General features: G+C 37.4%; 1 protein-coding gene across 1 annotated transcript; it reads right to left on the bottom strand.

The window, feature by feature from the left end:
* Nucleotides 1-4,988: 4,988 nt before the first annotated feature.
* LOC149273786 (nesprin-1-like) lies at nt 4,989-18,632 on the bottom strand. The gene is made up of 11 exons (XM_089506002.1): nt 18,507-18,632; nt 11,490-11,732; nt 10,390-10,521; nt 9,748-9,874; nt 9,008-9,219; nt 8,199-8,390; nt 7,488-7,616; nt 7,156-7,368; nt 6,496-6,588; nt 5,870-5,931; nt 4,989-5,223 (listed from the first exon to the last, which is right to left on the bottom strand). Exons 1-11 carry the CDS (start codon nt 18,630-18,632, stop codon nt 4,989-4,991), a joined length of 1,764 nt encoding a protein of 587 aa, XP_089362128.1.
* Between the last annotated feature and the right edge of the window lie 1,388 nt (nt 18,633-20,020).

The following is a 20,020-nucleotide window of genomic DNA, read 5'->3' as shown; positions in this document are numbered from 1 at the left end:
TTGTGTGGCCACCATTATTTTCCAGCACTGCCTTAACCCTTTTGGGCATGGAGTTCACCAGAGCTTCACAGGTTGCCACTAGAGTCCTCTTCCATGACGATATCACGGAGCTGGTGGATGTTAGAGACATTGCACTCCCCCACTTTCCGTTTGAGGATGCCTCACAGATGTTCATCGCCTTTACCCCCAGATTCTTTAGCAAAGCAGTGGTCATCTTGGAGGTGTGTTTGGGGTCGTTATCGTGTTTGATTACTGCCCTGCGGCCCAGTCTCCAAAGGGAGGGGTCATGCTCTGCTTCAGTATATCACAGTAAATGTTGGCATTCACGGTTCCCTCAATAAACTGTAGCTCCCCAGTGCCAGCAGCACTCATGCAGGCCCAGACCATGACACTTCCACCACCATGCTTGACTGTAGGCAAGACAAACTTGTCTTTGTACTCCTCACCTGGCTGCCGCGACACACAATACCATCTGAACCAAATAAGTTTATCTTGGTCTCATCAGACCACAGGATATGATTCCAGTTATCCATGTCCTTAATCTGCTTGTCTTCAGCAAACTGTGGGCTTTTTCGTGCATCATCTTTAGAAGAGGCTTCCTTCTGGGACGACCAAGCAGACCAATTTGATGCAGCGTGCTGCGTTTGGTCTGAGCACTGACAGGCTGACCCCCCACCCCTTCAACCTCTGCAGCAATGCTGGCAGCACTCATATGTCTATTTCCCAAAGACAACCTCTGGATATGACGCTGAGCGTGTGCACTCAACTTCTGTTGTCGACCATGGCAAGGGCTGTTCTGAGTGTCCTGTGAAATCGCTGTATGGCCTTGCCCACCGTGCTGCAGCTCAGTTCCAGGGTCTTGGCAATCTTCTTATAGCCTAGACCAACTTTATGTAGAGCAACAAATCTGTTTTTCAGACCTTCAGAGAGTTATTTGCCATGAGGTGCCATGTTGAACTTCCAGTGACCAGTATGAGAGCGTGCGAGAGTGATAACACCAAATTTAACACACCTGCTCCCCATTCACACATGAGACCTTGTAACACTAACGAGTCACATGACACCGGGGAGGGAAAATGGCTAATTGGGTCCGATTTGGACATTTCCACTTAGGGGTGTACTCACTTGTTGCCAAGGTTTAGACATTAATGGCTGAATGTTGAGTTATTTTGAGGGGACAGCAAATTTACACTGTTATACAGGCTGTACACTCACTACTTTACATTGTAGCAGAGTGTAATTTCTTCAGTGTTGTCACATGAAAAGATATAATAAAATATTTACAAAAATGTGAGGGGTGTACTCACTTTTGTGAGATACTGTATGTGTAATTGTGTGTGTGTGAATGTATGTGTAAGTATGAATAAGTGTGTGTAATTTGTGTGTCTGCATATATGTGCCAGAGTGTATGTTGGAAGGGGGGTAAAGGGCCCTGTGGTTTCTAGTTACGCCCCTGGATGGGAGAGGTGTTAAAATGTGTTAAAATAGCCTGGTCACGAAGGGTACAAAAGATAATAAACAGCCTGGTCCTTAAGGGGTTAAGCAGTTCTACCCAGGGGTGGGCTGGGCAGGAGGGCAATTGCCCCCAGGCTGCCCTAAATATTAATAAAACGGCCGGCCGAATGGCTGATGCGGCCGCACGGCCGTCTTTAGTGCTGGACAAAAACCTGCAACCCCCTCGATCACTTCCATAGACGCCCTGCAACTCGCACAACGAGTAGAGTCTCTTGTCCCACCCAGGACAAGCAGGAAGCCAGCAGAGTCACGCTCCGTTCCTGCTTTCCTGGGCGGTACAAGAGAAGAACGCAGAGGGATGCAGCGGCTCCTGCAGAAGTCTTCGAGTGGCAGAGATTGACCTGCAGTTCAGGTAAGGGGGTAGGGGAGGTTGTATGAATGAGTATGCGTGATTGAGGGAATGAATATTTACAGAGTATCTGTAAATGATTAGTATCTGTAAATGAGGAAATTAATATATGAATGAGTGAATGTTTGTTTGTGAATAATAAATGAATGAATTAATGAATACGTGTGTGATTGCATGGATGTGTAAGTGCAGGGCAGCATTTTATCTATGCTTGCGGCATCAATACACAAGGGTAGCAACTCAGGGCATTACACAAAAGGGGGCAAAAACACTAAAAGGGGGGTCAACGACAAAGCAGTGTGGAAAATACTTTTAAAAAATTATTATTGCTGTAGCTTAGCCCATCTGGTGGGTGTCAGAGCCTGTACTTGTGTGTGTGTGTTTAAGTTGAACTATAGTCACTTTAAATGACAAAGCTTTCTAGGACCAGAAATCAGTGGGCAGAAAAGTGAAGGTTTTGTGTTTTTTTCTGCATATTTTATTAAAAAGGATTAGTTGTGTTAAATTGTGGCTTCAGGCATCCCGTGTATGGTAATTTTTTTTAAGTGAACTGATGTACTCCCAATCCCATCCCATCACATTACTTTAACTAGACTTGCACCCCAGGCCGTAGGCTGCCAGCCCTCCCCTGGTTCTTCCTTTACATATATTACAACATATCTTGCAATTTTTATATTTGCATGTCAAATCTAATAATCCATTTCTTCTTTTTCAGTTGTTGACTAACTCTTCCAAAAGCAGCAATTTAAATGTGAATGCAATATATACGACAAGGTAGTAATCTTCAATGATTATATTGCTGCATTTTAATCCACAAATTCCTTCATTCATTTCTTTGCCTACAGATGTCATTGTGTAACCTTCTTGAAGTATTGTATTATGCAAAGTCATACCAAGTTGTGTGGTTATACTGCTCTACAAGGGGTCCATGTATAAAGCATATATAGAGGTAAAAAAGGTGATCATTGTTTGTTATTGTTTACCTTATTTACATATACCTACACATAATCCCTTACAGTGGGGGTGAAAGCATGTCTTCTGGCTTTCCTGGTGGGTGTGGATGAGTGTATAATAATTACTCTGCTACTCCCTTTATTTTAAGTGGAGGGCATCACATATTGACCAAGCCTCAAGTAGTAAGCCAGTATCCAGTCTCATGCTGATGAGTGCCATTAAGGTCGGGATTGGTTCACTGCTGGACTGACTGGGAAAACCTTCTTCTCAGCATCATGGCAACCTCCCTATGGGAAGTAAAGCCTTCTGTGCTATGGGGAAGAGTTCTATCCTATGAAGTTAAATACAGTATTCACATAGTCTTGAGCAGTACTGTATGTGCTCTCAAAAGCCTTTAAATCAGATGGAGGCTGCAATCCTCCGGTGCTGACTTTTGAGTGGCTAAAGAGCACAGTGAGAATACAGTTTGAAGAGGAACAATTAGAAGACGATAGATGCTGATGATTCTAGATGGCATTAGTGATGAAGTCTCTTTTTATATCTATAGAAGATATACTGACATTCCTTAAACAATACTGGAAACAAGTCAGAATTCTTCAGAACTGTTTCAGTCATAAAAAATGTATAATGAAGCCCATGGAACAGCGCAGCTTAGGTGGAGTGGGCCTTGACTGAGCTAAGTGGTGTGCATAAGGAGTGATTTAATTTAATTGGTTCAAATTTGTTATGGGTGAGGTTACTATCAAGGTATATCAGTGGCAACCATTTTGTAAACGGTCACTTAACTGCTTTTCCAAATCCTGGTTGTCCCACCCTCCCTCCCTTTACTAGTGGGTAGTGGGGGTGATTACCCCGTTTTGTCACAGCGCGGGGATACATATATCAGGGACACATATGTTGCGGGAGTGAAACACACACGGTGCGGGAGTGGGCGGTAATGATCAGAAGTTCAGTGGGAGCCGGCGGGAGTATGGAGGCCACAGTAGTGGGGTGTATGGCTAATGTTGACATTTTCTGTGAGGACACAGTTTCACTTCAAATGATACTTAAACAAATATAGTTGCTGTGCGTCTGGGTTGATATTTATTTAAATAAGAGCACAATTCTACCTATTGGAGATATAGAGAAAGGAGATTTGCCAATCCCAGTCGTTGAATGTGTGAAAAATTTAGGATTTAAATCAAGGTACAGAAATCTGGGAAAATGTAAACAACAAAATTGCAAAGTGGAAAACACGTAGCTTTTCAATGGGAGGGAAGTTGATGATGATCTTGCCCCTTCTGCTATATTTAAGTATTTCCCCCACAACCAATAAATAAATAAATGACAAATATTTCAGTTATTTCCCATATGGAAAGACTGATAAGAGAGCATGTTTGTAAACACAAGTGTAAAGGGGGTAAAGACTTCCCTGAATCTGAAATTGACACAGAGATTCTAGTACTACAAGATTTCAGGTCTTCTGGCTTACCTGGTGGGTGTGGATGCATGTTTAATAATCCCTCTGCTACCCACCACAACGTATGTTGTTTGTAACACAGGAAGCAAATTTGTCATTATAAAACTTTATACAACATAAGTAAAAACCAGGACTTATTAGTTTAAAAGAAAAAAATCAGACCAAAATATCATTTTAACATGTGTATTTGCAAGTTATCATAACAAACAAAACTTGCTTTAGCAAATTTTACATGAATAAATATATAATATTTCATTAAGATCTGTAAAACATCCTGTTTCGGTAAATAAAAAGTGCTTCTCATTAATACAATGTTATGGTTGGTTTGTGCTTAAAATACTTGCAATTTAAGCTTTTTAAAACTTTTATTACAACAATAAAATCTTCTAAAAATAGCACCATAATTGCATTATGAACTGATATGCCTGAAATATTGACAATGCTATCATTGAGAATTAGCAATTATATAGTTGGACGTTATCGATAAATTGACAGCATGGTTATCAATAAAAGGTCTAACACTGAATGGTTAAAAAGGACATAAAAATAAAGGGATGTCGCAGTGCTATAACTGGACAGAAAGAGCAAAACGTGTGGTTATTCTTGTTCGAAAGTTGTTTTTAGTGAATAACACATTTACACCGAGTGCGACTGAAATCAGTCATTTTTATTTAGCACACAAAAACAAACAAAAACCTTATCAATAGAAATCTATATTGGCGGTGGCCCGTTGGTATAGCGCACCATAAGATTAAATGATCTGGCAAAGTTGTTGGCCAGAGTGCAGCTGTGATGTTCTATGTTGGCTGTTGCAACAAATGCCAAAATAATTATCATCAGCAGAAGAAACTGCAGAGGGAAGGCAGTCAGAAGAACTCGGCGAAAAAAGGATTGTTTCTGTTGGGCCAAATTCTTCTCGAGTTGATGGCAACTACCCTCTTTGGACCTGATAATAAATAAAAAAAAAAATAGTAAAAAAAGAAAAAAAGTAATTGGCATTCAATTATTAAGCTTTTTGTCTACTGCAAGCAGAGCCGGCCTTAAGTGTTCTGGCTTCATGTGCGGACTACTCCTCTGGCGCTTCCTTCTCGCTACCCCCCTTGCCCCTTCTTACTACCCCCCTGCCACTTCTCACTATCCCCCCCTCTGTCACTTCTCACTATCTATTCCCTCTCCCTACTTCTCATTATCCTCACTTACCTTGTTGCCGCAGTCATGCGGTGAGAACGGGAGGCATCCGTCTTCCTGCTCTGCCGCGGTGCCGGCATTTCATGTAGAGCGCCGGAATATGATGTCATATTACGGTGCTCAACATGAAACGCCTGCACCGCGACGGAGTCACTGAGAGTGAGGGGCGCCGAGCGGTTGCTGAAAACTTCACGAGCAACCGCTCGGCGCCCCTGCCCGGGACTTAAATTAAAGCATCGTTGTTTTTTTTTACTTTATTTAACATGAATGATGTTAAAAAAAAGTTTTAAAAAACAAACAAAAAAACCCCGATGTTTTAATTTAAGTCCCGGGCAGGACTTAAAACTAGATAAAACTATCTCTTTTGGTTATAAAAGACTATGGAATTCAGAAGAATAAGGTACCTGTTTGGTGGAACGATGACACGCGGTCCAGGCTCAACACATTTGCCACTTGACTGTTTGCACTAATGAGAGGGGGAAAAAAAAGAATGGTCAGCCAAGGCAAATAAAGAACAAGTTACCGATGACATAAAAATACCAAAATAAAAAGTGTAACAAAGGAAATAAAAAATTATTTGAGATTTACAATGCCCAGGATAAAAGGAACCTAGCTTTTCAGTTCAAGGGTGCCTAAAATGAGACGACAGCAACATGGATCTGATGAGAATTATACTTAGTGAATACACTGCCCATTTTAACAATTATGATGGACCCAAGTTTGCATATACATAAATGATGTCACCCAAAGTATGTAATAACTCTAGTACACAAGCAATGTGAAAAAGTGACTTTATCATGGAAAACACTATAATTTGTTAAATATAACAATTTATTTTAATAAAAATGTCAGGGGTTTTTGTAATAGCATTTCTTCTGATTCAAAGCGATCTATAAGTGATCCTGAAAATTGCAATGTTGACCATTATAAAGATTGTGGGATGTGACTTTCCTAGCAGGGTTGTGATGGAATCTTTTGTCTATTTCACTACATTAATACCAATATTTAAAAAAAGGTTTCTGGGCATTACCATTCTCTGTTTGAGAGGCCTGCGCCTGCCCAACATAAGGCCGAAGGATCCTGAAGTGTCCAAGGTGGTTGATGGAGACCAAGATGTTAACTCCTAAGTTTAAAAATGAGAAATATTAGTATCTGTAACTAAAACAGAACAAAGTATAATTTGCTTTTCCTAGCATTTTTTTCAAATGAACGGAACTGATTAATACTGAGACATTCTATCAGAAGAAGTATAATAGGGGGTCAAGGTGGTGGTCTAGTAGATTAGGCCAATATGACACTGCTAAAACACATATTAATGACTGATAAAATTATATTTCACAAAAACTATAGTTTTTAAAGCTTATCGGATATCATTATAAAAAATGGTCGAGCTCTCCTTTAAATTGAGAGTATATGGGTGCTGACATTCACAAACAGCTCTGCAAATACAATTGTATTGAATTACACTTCTTCACTTCTAAGAGATAGAGAAATAGATGAAAAATAAACCACATAGATATAATCCATATATAAACCATATAAAATAAACTACTATTCTGTGCCAGACAATCACAGCTAAAGATCATGTTCTATATTGTCATCTTGGCAAAATAGTATGGTTTAGAAAAAAAACACAAAACAATACAACTTCATGTTATCTACACATTACCATCCGGAAGTTGGCATTCACAGGCTGGTTAGTTGAGATGCCTAAAATATTCTCTATTTCTTGGATGTGAATGGTGACTTCTTTCAGGAGAAACTTCAGCCTGTTACTGATGACATGGACCCTCTCCTTGGCTTCCAGGGAGTGTTTACCCTCTGCTTTCACCAGAAGCTCACAGGACATGTTCTTCAGAGATGGCACCTTGAGCTCAGACTCTAGCAGATCACTCTTCATTTGCTGTCGGACAAGAAGATGGTCATCAACTTGTACAATATGTCTTATGGGTAGAAGAAAAGTCCCTACCGCACCAAAAAATTACAATCTTTGCAATGAAGTTAACAAAGATTTTTTCTTACCATTAAAAGCAAGTGATGTTGCTGAAGAGTGTCTGAATCACAATTTGGATCAATGGGAATGATCTGATGTTGTCGTCTGTCTATGTTTTCTAACCAGAGAAGCAGCCCCTGGCTAGTTTCATGAAATTCCTATTAAAAGTCACAAATATGCAAAAATCAGTACCCCCACCAATAAAAACAAGTGAATAAAATAACACAAATAGAATAAGTAACACAAATGTAAAAAAATTGTGCTTCCTAGGGCCCTCTTTAAATCAGAGAGAGTGAGTGAAGGCCACCCTGTGTCTGGCTGAGACAATAATAAATTATCTGTCCCCATAAACAATTGTATTACATTTATAATCCTCCATTCCAGTGAGCAAGGGATTTATTTATGCAAATATGAATGATAGAATATGTAAATGTACAAGACCTGTGTACGGAATCATACAAAAATAATGATATACATACAGAAATACCAAGAAATCCATCTACTTATTTAAAAGGGCTAAAGGGCTAAATGCCACATAATTCATGCTTTTTTGTGGACATGATATACTTAATATACTTAATAGTAAACTCCCAGATAGTTTACTGCTTTTTCAACTGTACATGGCTGGCAATGCACTTGGGATTAAATGTAACTTTTTAGTAGTTTACATTTCAGTAGACTACAGACTATAAAAAATGGATTTTATTATGACTTTGTAGTGAAAACATCATACTACAGACCTGGCACTGCATTAAAGCCTCTTGCAGCGAGCGACGCCACCCGTCTAGTGAGCTGCACACTTGTCCCCATTTGACGTTCATCTGGCTGAGATGTTCCTGGAGCTCCTTGTCGTCTGTGTTGCCGGCACGTGAGCTCCACAGGTTAATGGAGAGGACAATAGGTTTTCTGGTATCCAAAGCCTTCTGAAGCTCCTGAAATAATAGAAAAGGTGGAATTCCTTTTTATGACGGTTCCCAAAAAATGAAATCTCTTTCAGCCGCAGAATGTTTTTTTTTTAAGGATTATCAAAAGCATTAGCGCATTTGTTTGGTCAACTTTTGCAGCTTTTACTATTGGATGACATTGTATCCAAATCTCAGCTTTTTTTTTTCCACCAAAAAGTGTATTCTTTTCCAATACTAAAATTCCATGTTACAAAAATTAAGCAATCTAGACAATCTCTTAATAAATCAGACATGCCAAAGGTTTCCACATATGTTTGCAGATATCTCCTTTTACCAAAATACTTCTCTTGTCCATATTTCTTTATCGACCTGCCAAAGGCTTCTACTTCCTACAATAACTTAATCAACAGTGTTTTGTGGTTTCTTCTGTACTATTCTAAAACAGGCGTCAAAAACATGCATGTAAGAGCACTGAGTTTTGTCCGAATAAGTTTCTTTTGTTTGCAAATTAGTAGAATTATTAATGAAAGTCCACAATCTATTTTTGGTGAATATTAAGAGCACTTTTTCTAATCAGATCACTAATTTTAAAAGGAATGTAGTTTTCAATAAAGAATTAAAAATCACTTATAGTCTGTGCTCACCTTAAGTCGTTTGATTCTAATGTTAACTGTTTGAATATCAGTGCCAACATCCAACTGCTGTACTCGCCCAATCTCTTCCTCGGTGTCTCCCAGCCAGTCCCAGATATTAGTGAGGTCTGGCATAAATTGCTGCCAGTGATGAGATTCTGGATTTATTACGGGATCCTCCTTTTTTGCTTCTGCCTGGAATAATTCCCATCTCTCAATAACGCCTGGAAAAACTGTAACATGAACACAACAATATATTTTACAGAGACAGTTGCATGAACACAACAATGTATTTTACAGAGACAGTAAGCTATGCTGCAGAAGAGAAAGGGGATTATTGGGTAATGTAGAAAGTACATTAAAAGAACTTAACATACTTAGTAATAATACTCAAAGTTTAACTAATAGAAAGTTAAAATACCAGTTTAACTATTAGGTTTGATGCAAAAACTATATGAGACTTAATTGACCAATGACACGTATTCTCTGTGAAAGGGGCAATAAAATGTGATATTGACCTTTTTCAGCCATTAAAAATATACCCATCCACTTTAATGATACCATTACTTAAAACTGCTAAATAAAAATATGTAAATGTTATATAGTAACATGGTACACAGAAATTAAGATCTATCTATTGTGCCCATAATTGTAACATTGACTGTCTGTATCTCAGATATGATGAATCCACAATAATGCAGAGTTGAATGTAAGCAGAGCCCACTAGTTTGCATGATTGGCAACCTACTTACCGGCTGATTTAGTCTCGGTGCTGTTTAAATTGGCCAACCCAGGGAACTCCTCGTCTTCCTCTTTCAGATTGTCTCTAACTTTCCTAACAGTGTCTATGCTCCTTTGACACTCTCTGAGAAGTTTCATCTGTAAATTAAGCATTCAGACATCAAATATGGAGTAGTATGAAGCTGATGTGTGTTCTTCGCTCGCCTACTTATAAAGTCTAGTATCTAGTAGGGGGGAAGGAAAGGGGCATCTCCAGGTATTGTGGAACTCCCTTGATGCCTAGCCAGTCTATGGAAAACTAGCCATCTAGTGAGCTCTAGTTCCAAAAAAAAGCTGGACAGTAGTCTGTTGGCTATCCCGGCTCTAGTAGAACACTTATATCTGCCTGTGTTACTTGTAGATGAAATAGGTAACATATACTACCCTGCACACAGCTCTACAAGGACGTCAGTGATGACTGGTCTATGAGTCCCATATCTAAACCCACACATCCATATAATTTCATCTATATTTAACACATTCTGTTTTTGTAACCAGTTATGATTAGTTAAAAAAATTTTTGAATTTTGGTAACTATATGATATATTAAGTTTGAAAATAATTCATGTTAGCAATACTACCCACTCTGTTGTTTCCCAACTGACAATACTTACGTAGCCATTGAATTTTGGGTCTGGCTCATGCCTGGCGGGTATTTTGCAGCATGTGTTGTTCTCTGTCTGTTGCAGGTAGAAGCGCCTGGAGTCCACTGCTTTGTCAAACTGCTGGATCTTTAAAGAACTTGACTCTGCTTGAGACAAAACAAAAATATCAAGAAATATCAAAGATTATCTCTCTATATTCTCAAAACGGCACGACTGAGAAAACGATTCCAACCAACTTGCAAAAGAAGAACATATTAGTAACACCCGCAAGAGGAGTCCACATCAATCCTCAAAGTCTATGGAGATCGATGGATCTATCTATGGAGTATCAGCCTGGGCTTTATCATAACAATGAAACAATAACTGTGTGAGATGACAAATACTTCATATATTTACCTATAGGTATTGTCTTTGGTTTATGATTGTTTTGTATAATAAATACTTTACATCCTTTTTTTAAAATTATATACTCTTCATACATACCTAAGACAAGTTTATAAACATATATTAAATGTAAAGTAATAATCGTCTTCACATTAAAGTTATTTTGATCTGATTGAATTTATTTCATGCCTAGCCACATTGAAGGCTGGTTTCTGCAGACCCAGACCACAAAGCCAAACTGCATGAACACATAGAACACCACACTTCAGAATCAAGCAAAAAATCCAACATAAAATAAAGACAGATATTAAACACCCTGCTGGTGAAGGCAGACCCACTTTACTCAAGAGAACCCTACAACGCAAGTGCTTGAGCTAAGCAGCAAGTGATCATGCAAGTTAGGCTACTGTCAAAGTGGCCATTCAGTGGGGGCTGGGATAAATAAGAAGTTAAGAAAGTGTGAGAGTGCACACAAAGAGGGACCGGCAAACTGTTCGTACCAGGACACAGGGTAGGTGGCAAGGTTTGCGAAGGTCCGTAGAACATCATTAAATTATCCACCACAGACCCCAGTAAAGGTCCACCATGAACAATGTTGGTGCTTGCCCCTGCCCGCAAGACTAGGTAGCCGTGAACCATGTATAGCAAAATAATACCATATGTGACTGCATTAGGAAAGGAAATGTTTCTGTTACAACACTAACAAATTAAGAAAGTTTATAAACGGTCATACCAGATGCTGCTTGAAGGAAATCATTTTTCTCCTGTTGATGTCCTTCTACATCTGAAGGTAGCACTTGAGCGACTGCTGTCTCAAGACCTCCACTGAGGTGATGGTCACATTCCAATGAGACGGAATCTGCTCTTGAAGGGGTGTCTCTGGCTGAGGTTTCACTCCTCTTAGGCACTATTAGTGATAATGAGCGACCAGAAGAAGGCAGCAATGAAAATATTCCACCTGTGGCCAGCTAGTAATAACAAGAAAAGGGAATAAGGAGTCATGGTCTTTTGTTGCCAAGGTTTAGACATTAATGGCTGTGTGTTGAGTTATTTTTATGGGAAGAGCACATGTACACTGTTATACAGGCTGAACACTCACTACTTTACATTGTAGCAGAGTGTCTGTTCTTCATTGTTGTCACATGAACAGATATAATAAAATATTTACAAAAATGTGACGGGTGTTATGAGGTGCCGTTAGGGACATTATTTCAGTTTTTTTTCCCTTGTATATCATATAGTGAAACGCATATATCATATAGTGAAACGCATATATCATATACTGAAACGCATATGTCATATACTGAAACGCATATATCATATACTGAAACTCATATATCACATACTGAAACACATATATCATATAGTGAAACGCATGTATCATATACTGAAACTCATATATCATATACTGAAACGCATATATCATATAGTGAAACGTATATATCATATAGTGAAACGTATATATCATATACTGAAATTTTTCATATATCATATAGTGAAATGCATATATCATATACTGAAACGTATATATCATATAGTGAAACGCATATATCATATACGGAAATTTTTCATATATCATATAGTGAAACGCATATATCATATACTGAAATTTTTCATATACCATATAGTGAAACAGATGGAGTGAAATTTGTATATATATAGACTGAAAAAAACACTTATATCATATAGTGAAACAGATGGAGTGAAATTTGTTTATATCATATAGTGAAACAGATGGAGTGAAATTTGTATATATATAGACTGAAAAAACGCTTATATCATATAGTGAAACAGATGGAGTGAAATTTGTATATATATATATACTGAAACTGGTCATCAGTCACATGATCATGAGCCTGACAGGTTGACTCCGCCTCCTAGAGCTCATTCTGAACTTGCTGGTAAGCAATGTAGGCCTCTCCATTGAACTGGGTAAGTTTTTCTTCCCATTGTTTTTGTACATTTGAGCCCCTTTGTTTAATTTAATCATTTTCTGCATTTTGAATTGTGTATTATATACATTTATGTTAGTATCTGTGAAATGGTTTTACTTTGGTTCAATTAGTTTCATTGCTAATGCTTGTTTAAGATGGCATGATGCTATCATGTGAGTTTTTGGATGGGGGTTTTGGGGTGAGATGGGGACTTGCTTGTTTTGATCTTTTTTGGGCATGCGGGATTAATGTTGGAAGTAGTGATGATTTTTGGAGTTTGTGGGGTTACATGTGGATGTGCTGCCTTGAGATGGTCTGTTGTGGGATTAGTGGTTTTGGGGAGTGGAGGAGGTGTTATTACTTCAGGGTTTTTTTTAATTAATTTTGCCATTTCATTATGTTTATCTTTTCATTAAAAAGACAGTGTAATGTAGGTTTGATTTTTTTTTTATTTTAAACTAATTGGATTGGTTGGCAAATTCTGTTATTGATGTCATTGCTGGAAATTTGCTGTTATTTAGACCTTCTTGTTGTGTTGTGTTTTTAATATTTTCTTTTCCTTTTCAGACTCTGTGTAGGACTTGTTTTTGCAGATTTTTGGAATATTTAATACGTTTTTCCAGACACATTGAAGATTATTTCTAAAAGGTATGTGGTGCATTAACCATTCCTTAAATGTACAGAACACAAGACATAGTGACATATAGGGGGTGCATGCACATAGTGAAATACAGTGGTACACTATAAATATAGGGGCACAGGGTGGTACATAGACAAAAATAAGGACATGGGAGGACATACAAGCATAGGGACACAGGAGGACACAATATAAATATAAAAACACATGGGGGCACAGAAACATAGGGGCCCACAGACAAACAAAATAAAAACATAGGTACACAGAGTCACACATATATACAGGGAGACACACAGACACTCACAGGGACACATAGAGGCCAATACACACAGGGTTACATAAAGGGGTACGCTTGAAAAGTGGTTCATTTGCATATCAAAATACAGGTAATGTCATAGACACGAGGAAACCTTTTCCTAATTCATGCATTTGCTTGCATATCTGTTAATACAATGTATAGATTATTCTTCATAATTATTTACTCTCTGTATTCACAGTATAACTAATGATGAGGTTGACTCAGTAACCTTTAATATGGCTACATCACATGGAGAGTGTCCTTACTTTGTGAATTAAATTCATCCCATTTGTGAAAGGAAGAAAATACCTACAAATTGTTGCTTCTCCCTTTCCAAGTGTCACTTCTTGCTTGAGCTCAGTATACTTTTAATGCTCAATTTCTGATTGATTTATCTTTATTTTTTTGTGATTTTTGAAGATTTTACAGTTTGGTCACCCTCCATGTCCTTGTTCCTGGAGCTCAGTTTACCCCCCACATCGTACAGTGTATTTTACATAAAAGATTTTAATATTGTAATTGGTAACTTTTTTTATTACATTTGTAAATACAACAGATGATACTTTGTAATTCTTATTAGAGTTAAAGCAATGCTTGTCTCCAGTACAAATACATGCTTTCTCAAATGATTGCAACATTATTGAAAATCTAATAGGAAATTAGAAGATTACTTAAGAATTTTAAGTGCATAATTGTTTGTTTGCACTCTGTGATAATTCAATTCAGATATCCGAACTATGTTCTATATTAGAGGAATTGTATAATTTAACTTATCAATCATTTCATTTTTTACAGGCTCAAATCCCGTTGGAGGACGCCTTTTGGAGACCAACATTTCTTAGTTCCTCGCTTGGTAGTGACTGGCAGGCGGGGATGTCCAAGATATGATATAAACGTGGAACATATTTCTGCTTTTTCAACTCTTGGTTTTCATTGGCAAACAATTTCTAAATGTTTTGGTATTAGCCATTGGACTTTGTATCATCATAGCCAAACAACTGGATTTTGAAGACCCCGATTATCAAATATTTCTGATTCTGAACGTAAAAATCTTATATATGAAATTCTCATCACTACTCCAAAATGCAGGAGAAGTTGGTAGCTTAAATGCAAGACAAACTCGAGTTTAATGTTTATTGACCCGGTTGGAAGTAGATCATCTATCCAGAGAAGAGTTTCTAATGTATTATGTTCTAATCAATTATGGTAAATTTTATATTTTGTAATAAAAAATATAATATTGTATCATTCGCTTAAAAATTCTAAATATATGATATATAAATTATATAATTATACCATGTTCACGGTCTATCCATTGTCTCAATTATTATCTTTGTTTTAATACCAAAACATTTAGAAATTGTTTGCCAATAAAAACCAAGAGTTGAAAAAGCAGAAATATGTTCCACGTTTATATCATATCTTGGACGTCCCCGCCTGCCAGTCACTACCAAGCGAAGATCTAAGAAATGTTGGTCTCCAATAGGCGTCCTCCAACGGGATTTGAGCCTGTAAAAAATGAAATGATTGATAAGTTAAATTATACAATTCATCTAGTATAGAACATAGTTCGGATATCTGAATTGAATTATCACAGAGTGCAAACAAACAATTATGCACTTACAATCTTCTAATTTCCTATTAGATTTTCAATAATGTTGCAATCATTTGAGAAAGCATGTATTTGTACTGGAGACAAGCATTGCTTTAACTCTAATAAGAATTACAAAGTATCATCTGTTGTATTTACAAATGTAATAAAAAAAGTTACCAATTACAATATTAAAATCTTTTACGTAAAATACACTGTACGATGTGGGGGGTAAACTGAGCTCCAGGAACAAGGACATGGAGGGTGACCAAACTGTAAAATCTTCAAAAACCACAAAAAAATAAAGATAAATCAATCAGAAATTGAGCATTAAAAGTATACTGAGCTCAAACAAGAAGTGACACTTGGAAAGGGAGAAGCAACAATTTGTAGGTATTTTCTTCCTTTCACAAATGGGATGAATTTAATTCACAAAGTAAGGACACTCTCCATGTGATGTAGCCATATTAAAGGTTACTGAGTCAACCTCATCATTACTTATACTGTGAATACAGAGAGTAAATAATGATGAAGAATAATCTATACATTGTATTAACAGATATGCAAGCAAATGCATGAATTAGGAAAAGGTTTCCTCGTGTCTATGACATTACCTGTATTTTGATATGCAAATGAACCACTTTTCAAGCGTACCTCTTTATGTAACCCTGTGTGTTCCTGTGTGTATTGGCCTCTATGTGTCCCTGTGAGTGTATGTGTGTCTCCCTGTATATATGTGTGACTCTGTGTACCTATGTTTTTATTTTGTTTGTCTGTGGGCCCCTATGTTTCTGTGCCCCCATGTGTTTTTATATTTATATTGTGTCCTCCTGTGTCCCTATGCTTGTATGTCCTCCCATGTCCTTATTTTTGTCTATGTACCACCCTGTGCCCCTATATTTATAGTGTACCACTGTATTTCACTATGTGCATGCACCCCCTATATGTCACTATGTCTTGTGTTCTGTACATTTAAGGAATGGTTAATGCACCACATACCTTTTAGAAATAATCTTCAATGTGTCTGGAAAAACTTATTAAATATTCCAAAAATCTGCAAAAACAAGTCCTACACAGAGTAAGATAGCATCATGCCATCTTAAACAAGCATTAGCAATGAAACTAATTGAACCACAGTAAAACCATTTCACAGATACTAACATAAATGTATATAATACACAATTCAAAATGCAGAAAATGATTAAATTAAACAAAGGGGCTCAAATGTACAAAAACAATGGGAAGAAAAACGTACCCAGTTCAATGGAGAGGCCTACACTGCTTACCAGCAAGTTCAGAATGAGCTCTAGGAGGCGGAGTCAACCTGTCAGGCTCATGACCATGTGACTGATGACCAGTTTCAGTATATATATATACAAATTTCACTCCATCTGTTTCACTATATGATATAAGCGTTTTTTTCAGTCTATATATATACAAATTTCACTCCATCTGTTTCACTATATGGTATATGAAAAATTTCAGTATATGATATATGCGTTTCACTATATGATATATACGTTTCAGTATATGATATATGCATTTCACTATATGATATATGAAAAATTTCAGTATATGATATATACGTTTCACTATATGATATATACGTTTCACTATATGATATATGCGTTTTAGTATATGATATATGCGTTTCACTATATGATATATGTGTTTCAGTATATGATATATGCGTTTCAGTATATGATATATGCGTTTCAGTATATGACATATGCGTTTCAGTATATGATATATGCGTTTCACTATATGATATACAAGGGAAAAAAACCTGAAATAATGTCCCTAACGGCACCTCATAGGGTGTATATATAATTTGATCTTTCTCTCTCTCTCTCTCTCTCTCTCTCTCTCTCTCTATATATTGATCAATTGTGTTACAAAGTTTTTCAAAGTTTTTGGTAGAACTGTTTCTGTGGGTTGGCATTAACATGATATAAAAAACAATGGTGTTTTGTGTCTGGCGTTCTGACATGAAATTTAATACATGATACAATTGACTTTTATCTTAGCCTCTAACACATTTAAAAAATGAACTCAAGAACATTCATTCTTGTACATCCAAGTATATAAATATGGTTAGTTTTTTTCTTGAATAATGGGCTGTCTGGGTGTTAAAATTAAGGACAGTCAGATGAAGAAGATGGTCTTCCTGTCTAGATCCTTTGTGTTCTCCCTGTATAGCTATTATAGGAAGCCCATGACTGTGTAGAACCATTTGTTGGGAGGGACTATGTATTTCTGGTTGATTAAGCTGAATGATGTCAGAGTTACCCCCACAAAAAAAAAAATCATAGTGTTTGAGAACTTACTCCACCCTCCTCTCCATAGAAATGGCTCAGATGTTCCTCCATCTGGGATCTGAGCCTCGAGTTGTCCTCTGAATTAATTCATACTCCGTGGCACATACATCACGGCCACGGAGGAAAACCTCTCAAAGGTCCAAAACTAAAGTAGCTCCAGAACTTTGCTTTTCGATGTCTTTGCAAATCCTGAAAAAGTAACAAAATTTACACTGATTTCAATGTTTTTTGGACAAACAGAAGGGATTCATTTCCAGTTTTTCACCAGGAACAACCAAGTGACCTACAAGTTTGGACACTCAGAATAAATGGTTAGAATGGCAGAATAAATACTGATGTAAAAGATCTAAAATATACCCCAAAAATATAGATTCTTGCAAATTATTTAGAAAAAAATACATAATCCAACAAAAGAATCCGTTATAAATGTATATCCACTTATAAAGGACATCAAATAGCTCTTAAGGCTCTTAATCCCTTCCGGACTGATTGGCCAGCGATGTAAATGACAACGTATTTTGTGGGTTGTTAGTGACAGGATAGAGTTTGTCCATCAGGGTTACTTGTGTTCGACGGCCAATATTTACTTACCGGTGCCAGATAAAGAAAAAACAATGAATTGTAAAGGGATCCTTGACCAATGGTCGGGATTTCGCGGTCTGTCTGCAGAAAAGATTGGTTATCCTCCACTGCGTTCATAGACTGGAGCGAAATGGAATGTCTACTCGTTATACACGCTTAGTCACAAACAACTATTTCGTGAACATCTGTGACGTTCCTCCTGCGTCATAGCTATTGCGTATCGGCAGGGATCGATCTGTGAAATGTCCGCCCGATCTCCCCTCTGACAACTGGGCTTATTTGTGACCCCAAGCTGTCAGATCAATGTGACAGCGCTATAACTAAACGCCGTTACATTCAAATGAGAGTTAAATATCCGAGAGGCGATTCAGGGATTTCCTACCAGAGGTGCCATAATGACGTCCCTGGGGATGCCCTTCACACAGCAAGGACTCCCGGGGTCCGTGGAGACCCCAATCAGGTCTCCTACCTTAATGCCCGACAGACTGATCGCACGATCAAGCAGCATGTATGCTGCAGCCCCAACTGACAGCTGTCACATAGGATACCCCTGATTGCTGTGTAGGGTTTCCCTATGCGAAGAGAGATCACTGTGGATCAAAGGAGATCTCGGGAACAGTGCATTTTTTTAAATTATTTACTTGTGAAATCAAAAAAGGAAAAGTACAATAATACTAATAAAAAAAAATCACATAATTGGTTTGATAAATCAATATCCTGACTGTAAATTACAACCCAAAACGTTCCCATAAGTTTATTTTTAAGAGAAAAGGAGAAAAACTAAAAAAGAGGGACATACTAAAACGAATGACAAAATGGAATGCCCATAGACTTTAATGGGGAGGAATGCCCATAGACTATAATGGGGAGGAATGCCCATAGACTATAATGGAAGGGAAAAGAATAATTGATTTTGAAATAAAAGCTTAAGAAATAGCATTTAGACCTTTGGCACACATACTCCCTTAGGACACACATGTGATCTAAAACTCAGATTACGTTGGATTATAGCTGTTTTCTATGGAATGACAGGTGAATGACAGTTTTGAGGGAATGCCCATAGGATATAATGGGAGAAAAAATAATATTGTTTTTTTAGAGAAAACCATATGACATATCATATAGATCTTTGTCATGTATACTCCCCTAGTGCAGGTATAGGTTCTAAACCTCATATTATGTGGGATTATAGCTGTATTCTATGGAATGACAGGTGAATGACAATATTGATGGAATGCCCATAGGATATAATGGGAGAAAAATCAAACCTGTTTTTCAGACAAAACCCTCTGAAATATCATATCGATCTTTGGCACATATACTCTCCTAGTACAGACACAGGATCTAAAACTCATATTAAGTGGGATTATAGCTGTTTTCTATGGAATGACAGGTGAATGACAGTATTGATGGAATGCCCATAGGATATAATGGGAGAAAAATGTAACTTGTTTTTTAGAGAAAACCCTCTGACATATCATATAGATCTTTGTCATGTATACTCCCCTAGTACAGTTATAGGTTCCAAACCTCATATTAAGTGGGATTATAGCTGTTTTCTATGGAATGACAGGTGAATGACAGTATTGATGGAATGCCCATAGGATATAATGGGAGAAAAATCAAACCTGTTTTTCAGACAAAACCCTCTGAAATATCATATCGATCTTTGGCACATATACTCCCCTAGTACAGAGACAGGATCTAACACTCAGATTATGTGGGATTATAGCTGTTTTCTATGGAATGACAGGTGAATGACAGTTTTGAGGGAATACCCATAGGATATAATGGGAGAAAAAATAATATTGTTTTTTTAGAGAAAACCATATGACATATCATATAGATCTTTGGCACACATACTCCGCTAGTATAGTTATAGGTTCTAAACCTCAT

This window comes from Sceloporus occidentalis, unplaced genomic scaffold, assembly GCF_023333645.1.
Source record: "Sceloporus occidentalis isolate IW3139 unplaced genomic scaffold, rSceOcc1.0.p SCAF_360, whole genome shotgun sequence".
NCBI classification, from domain to species: Eukaryota; Metazoa; Chordata; class Lepidosauria; order Squamata; family Phrynosomatidae; genus Sceloporus; species Sceloporus occidentalis.
Note: the sequence above shows the minus strand (reverse complement) of the source record. Positions and strands in the feature narration are given on the sequence as shown.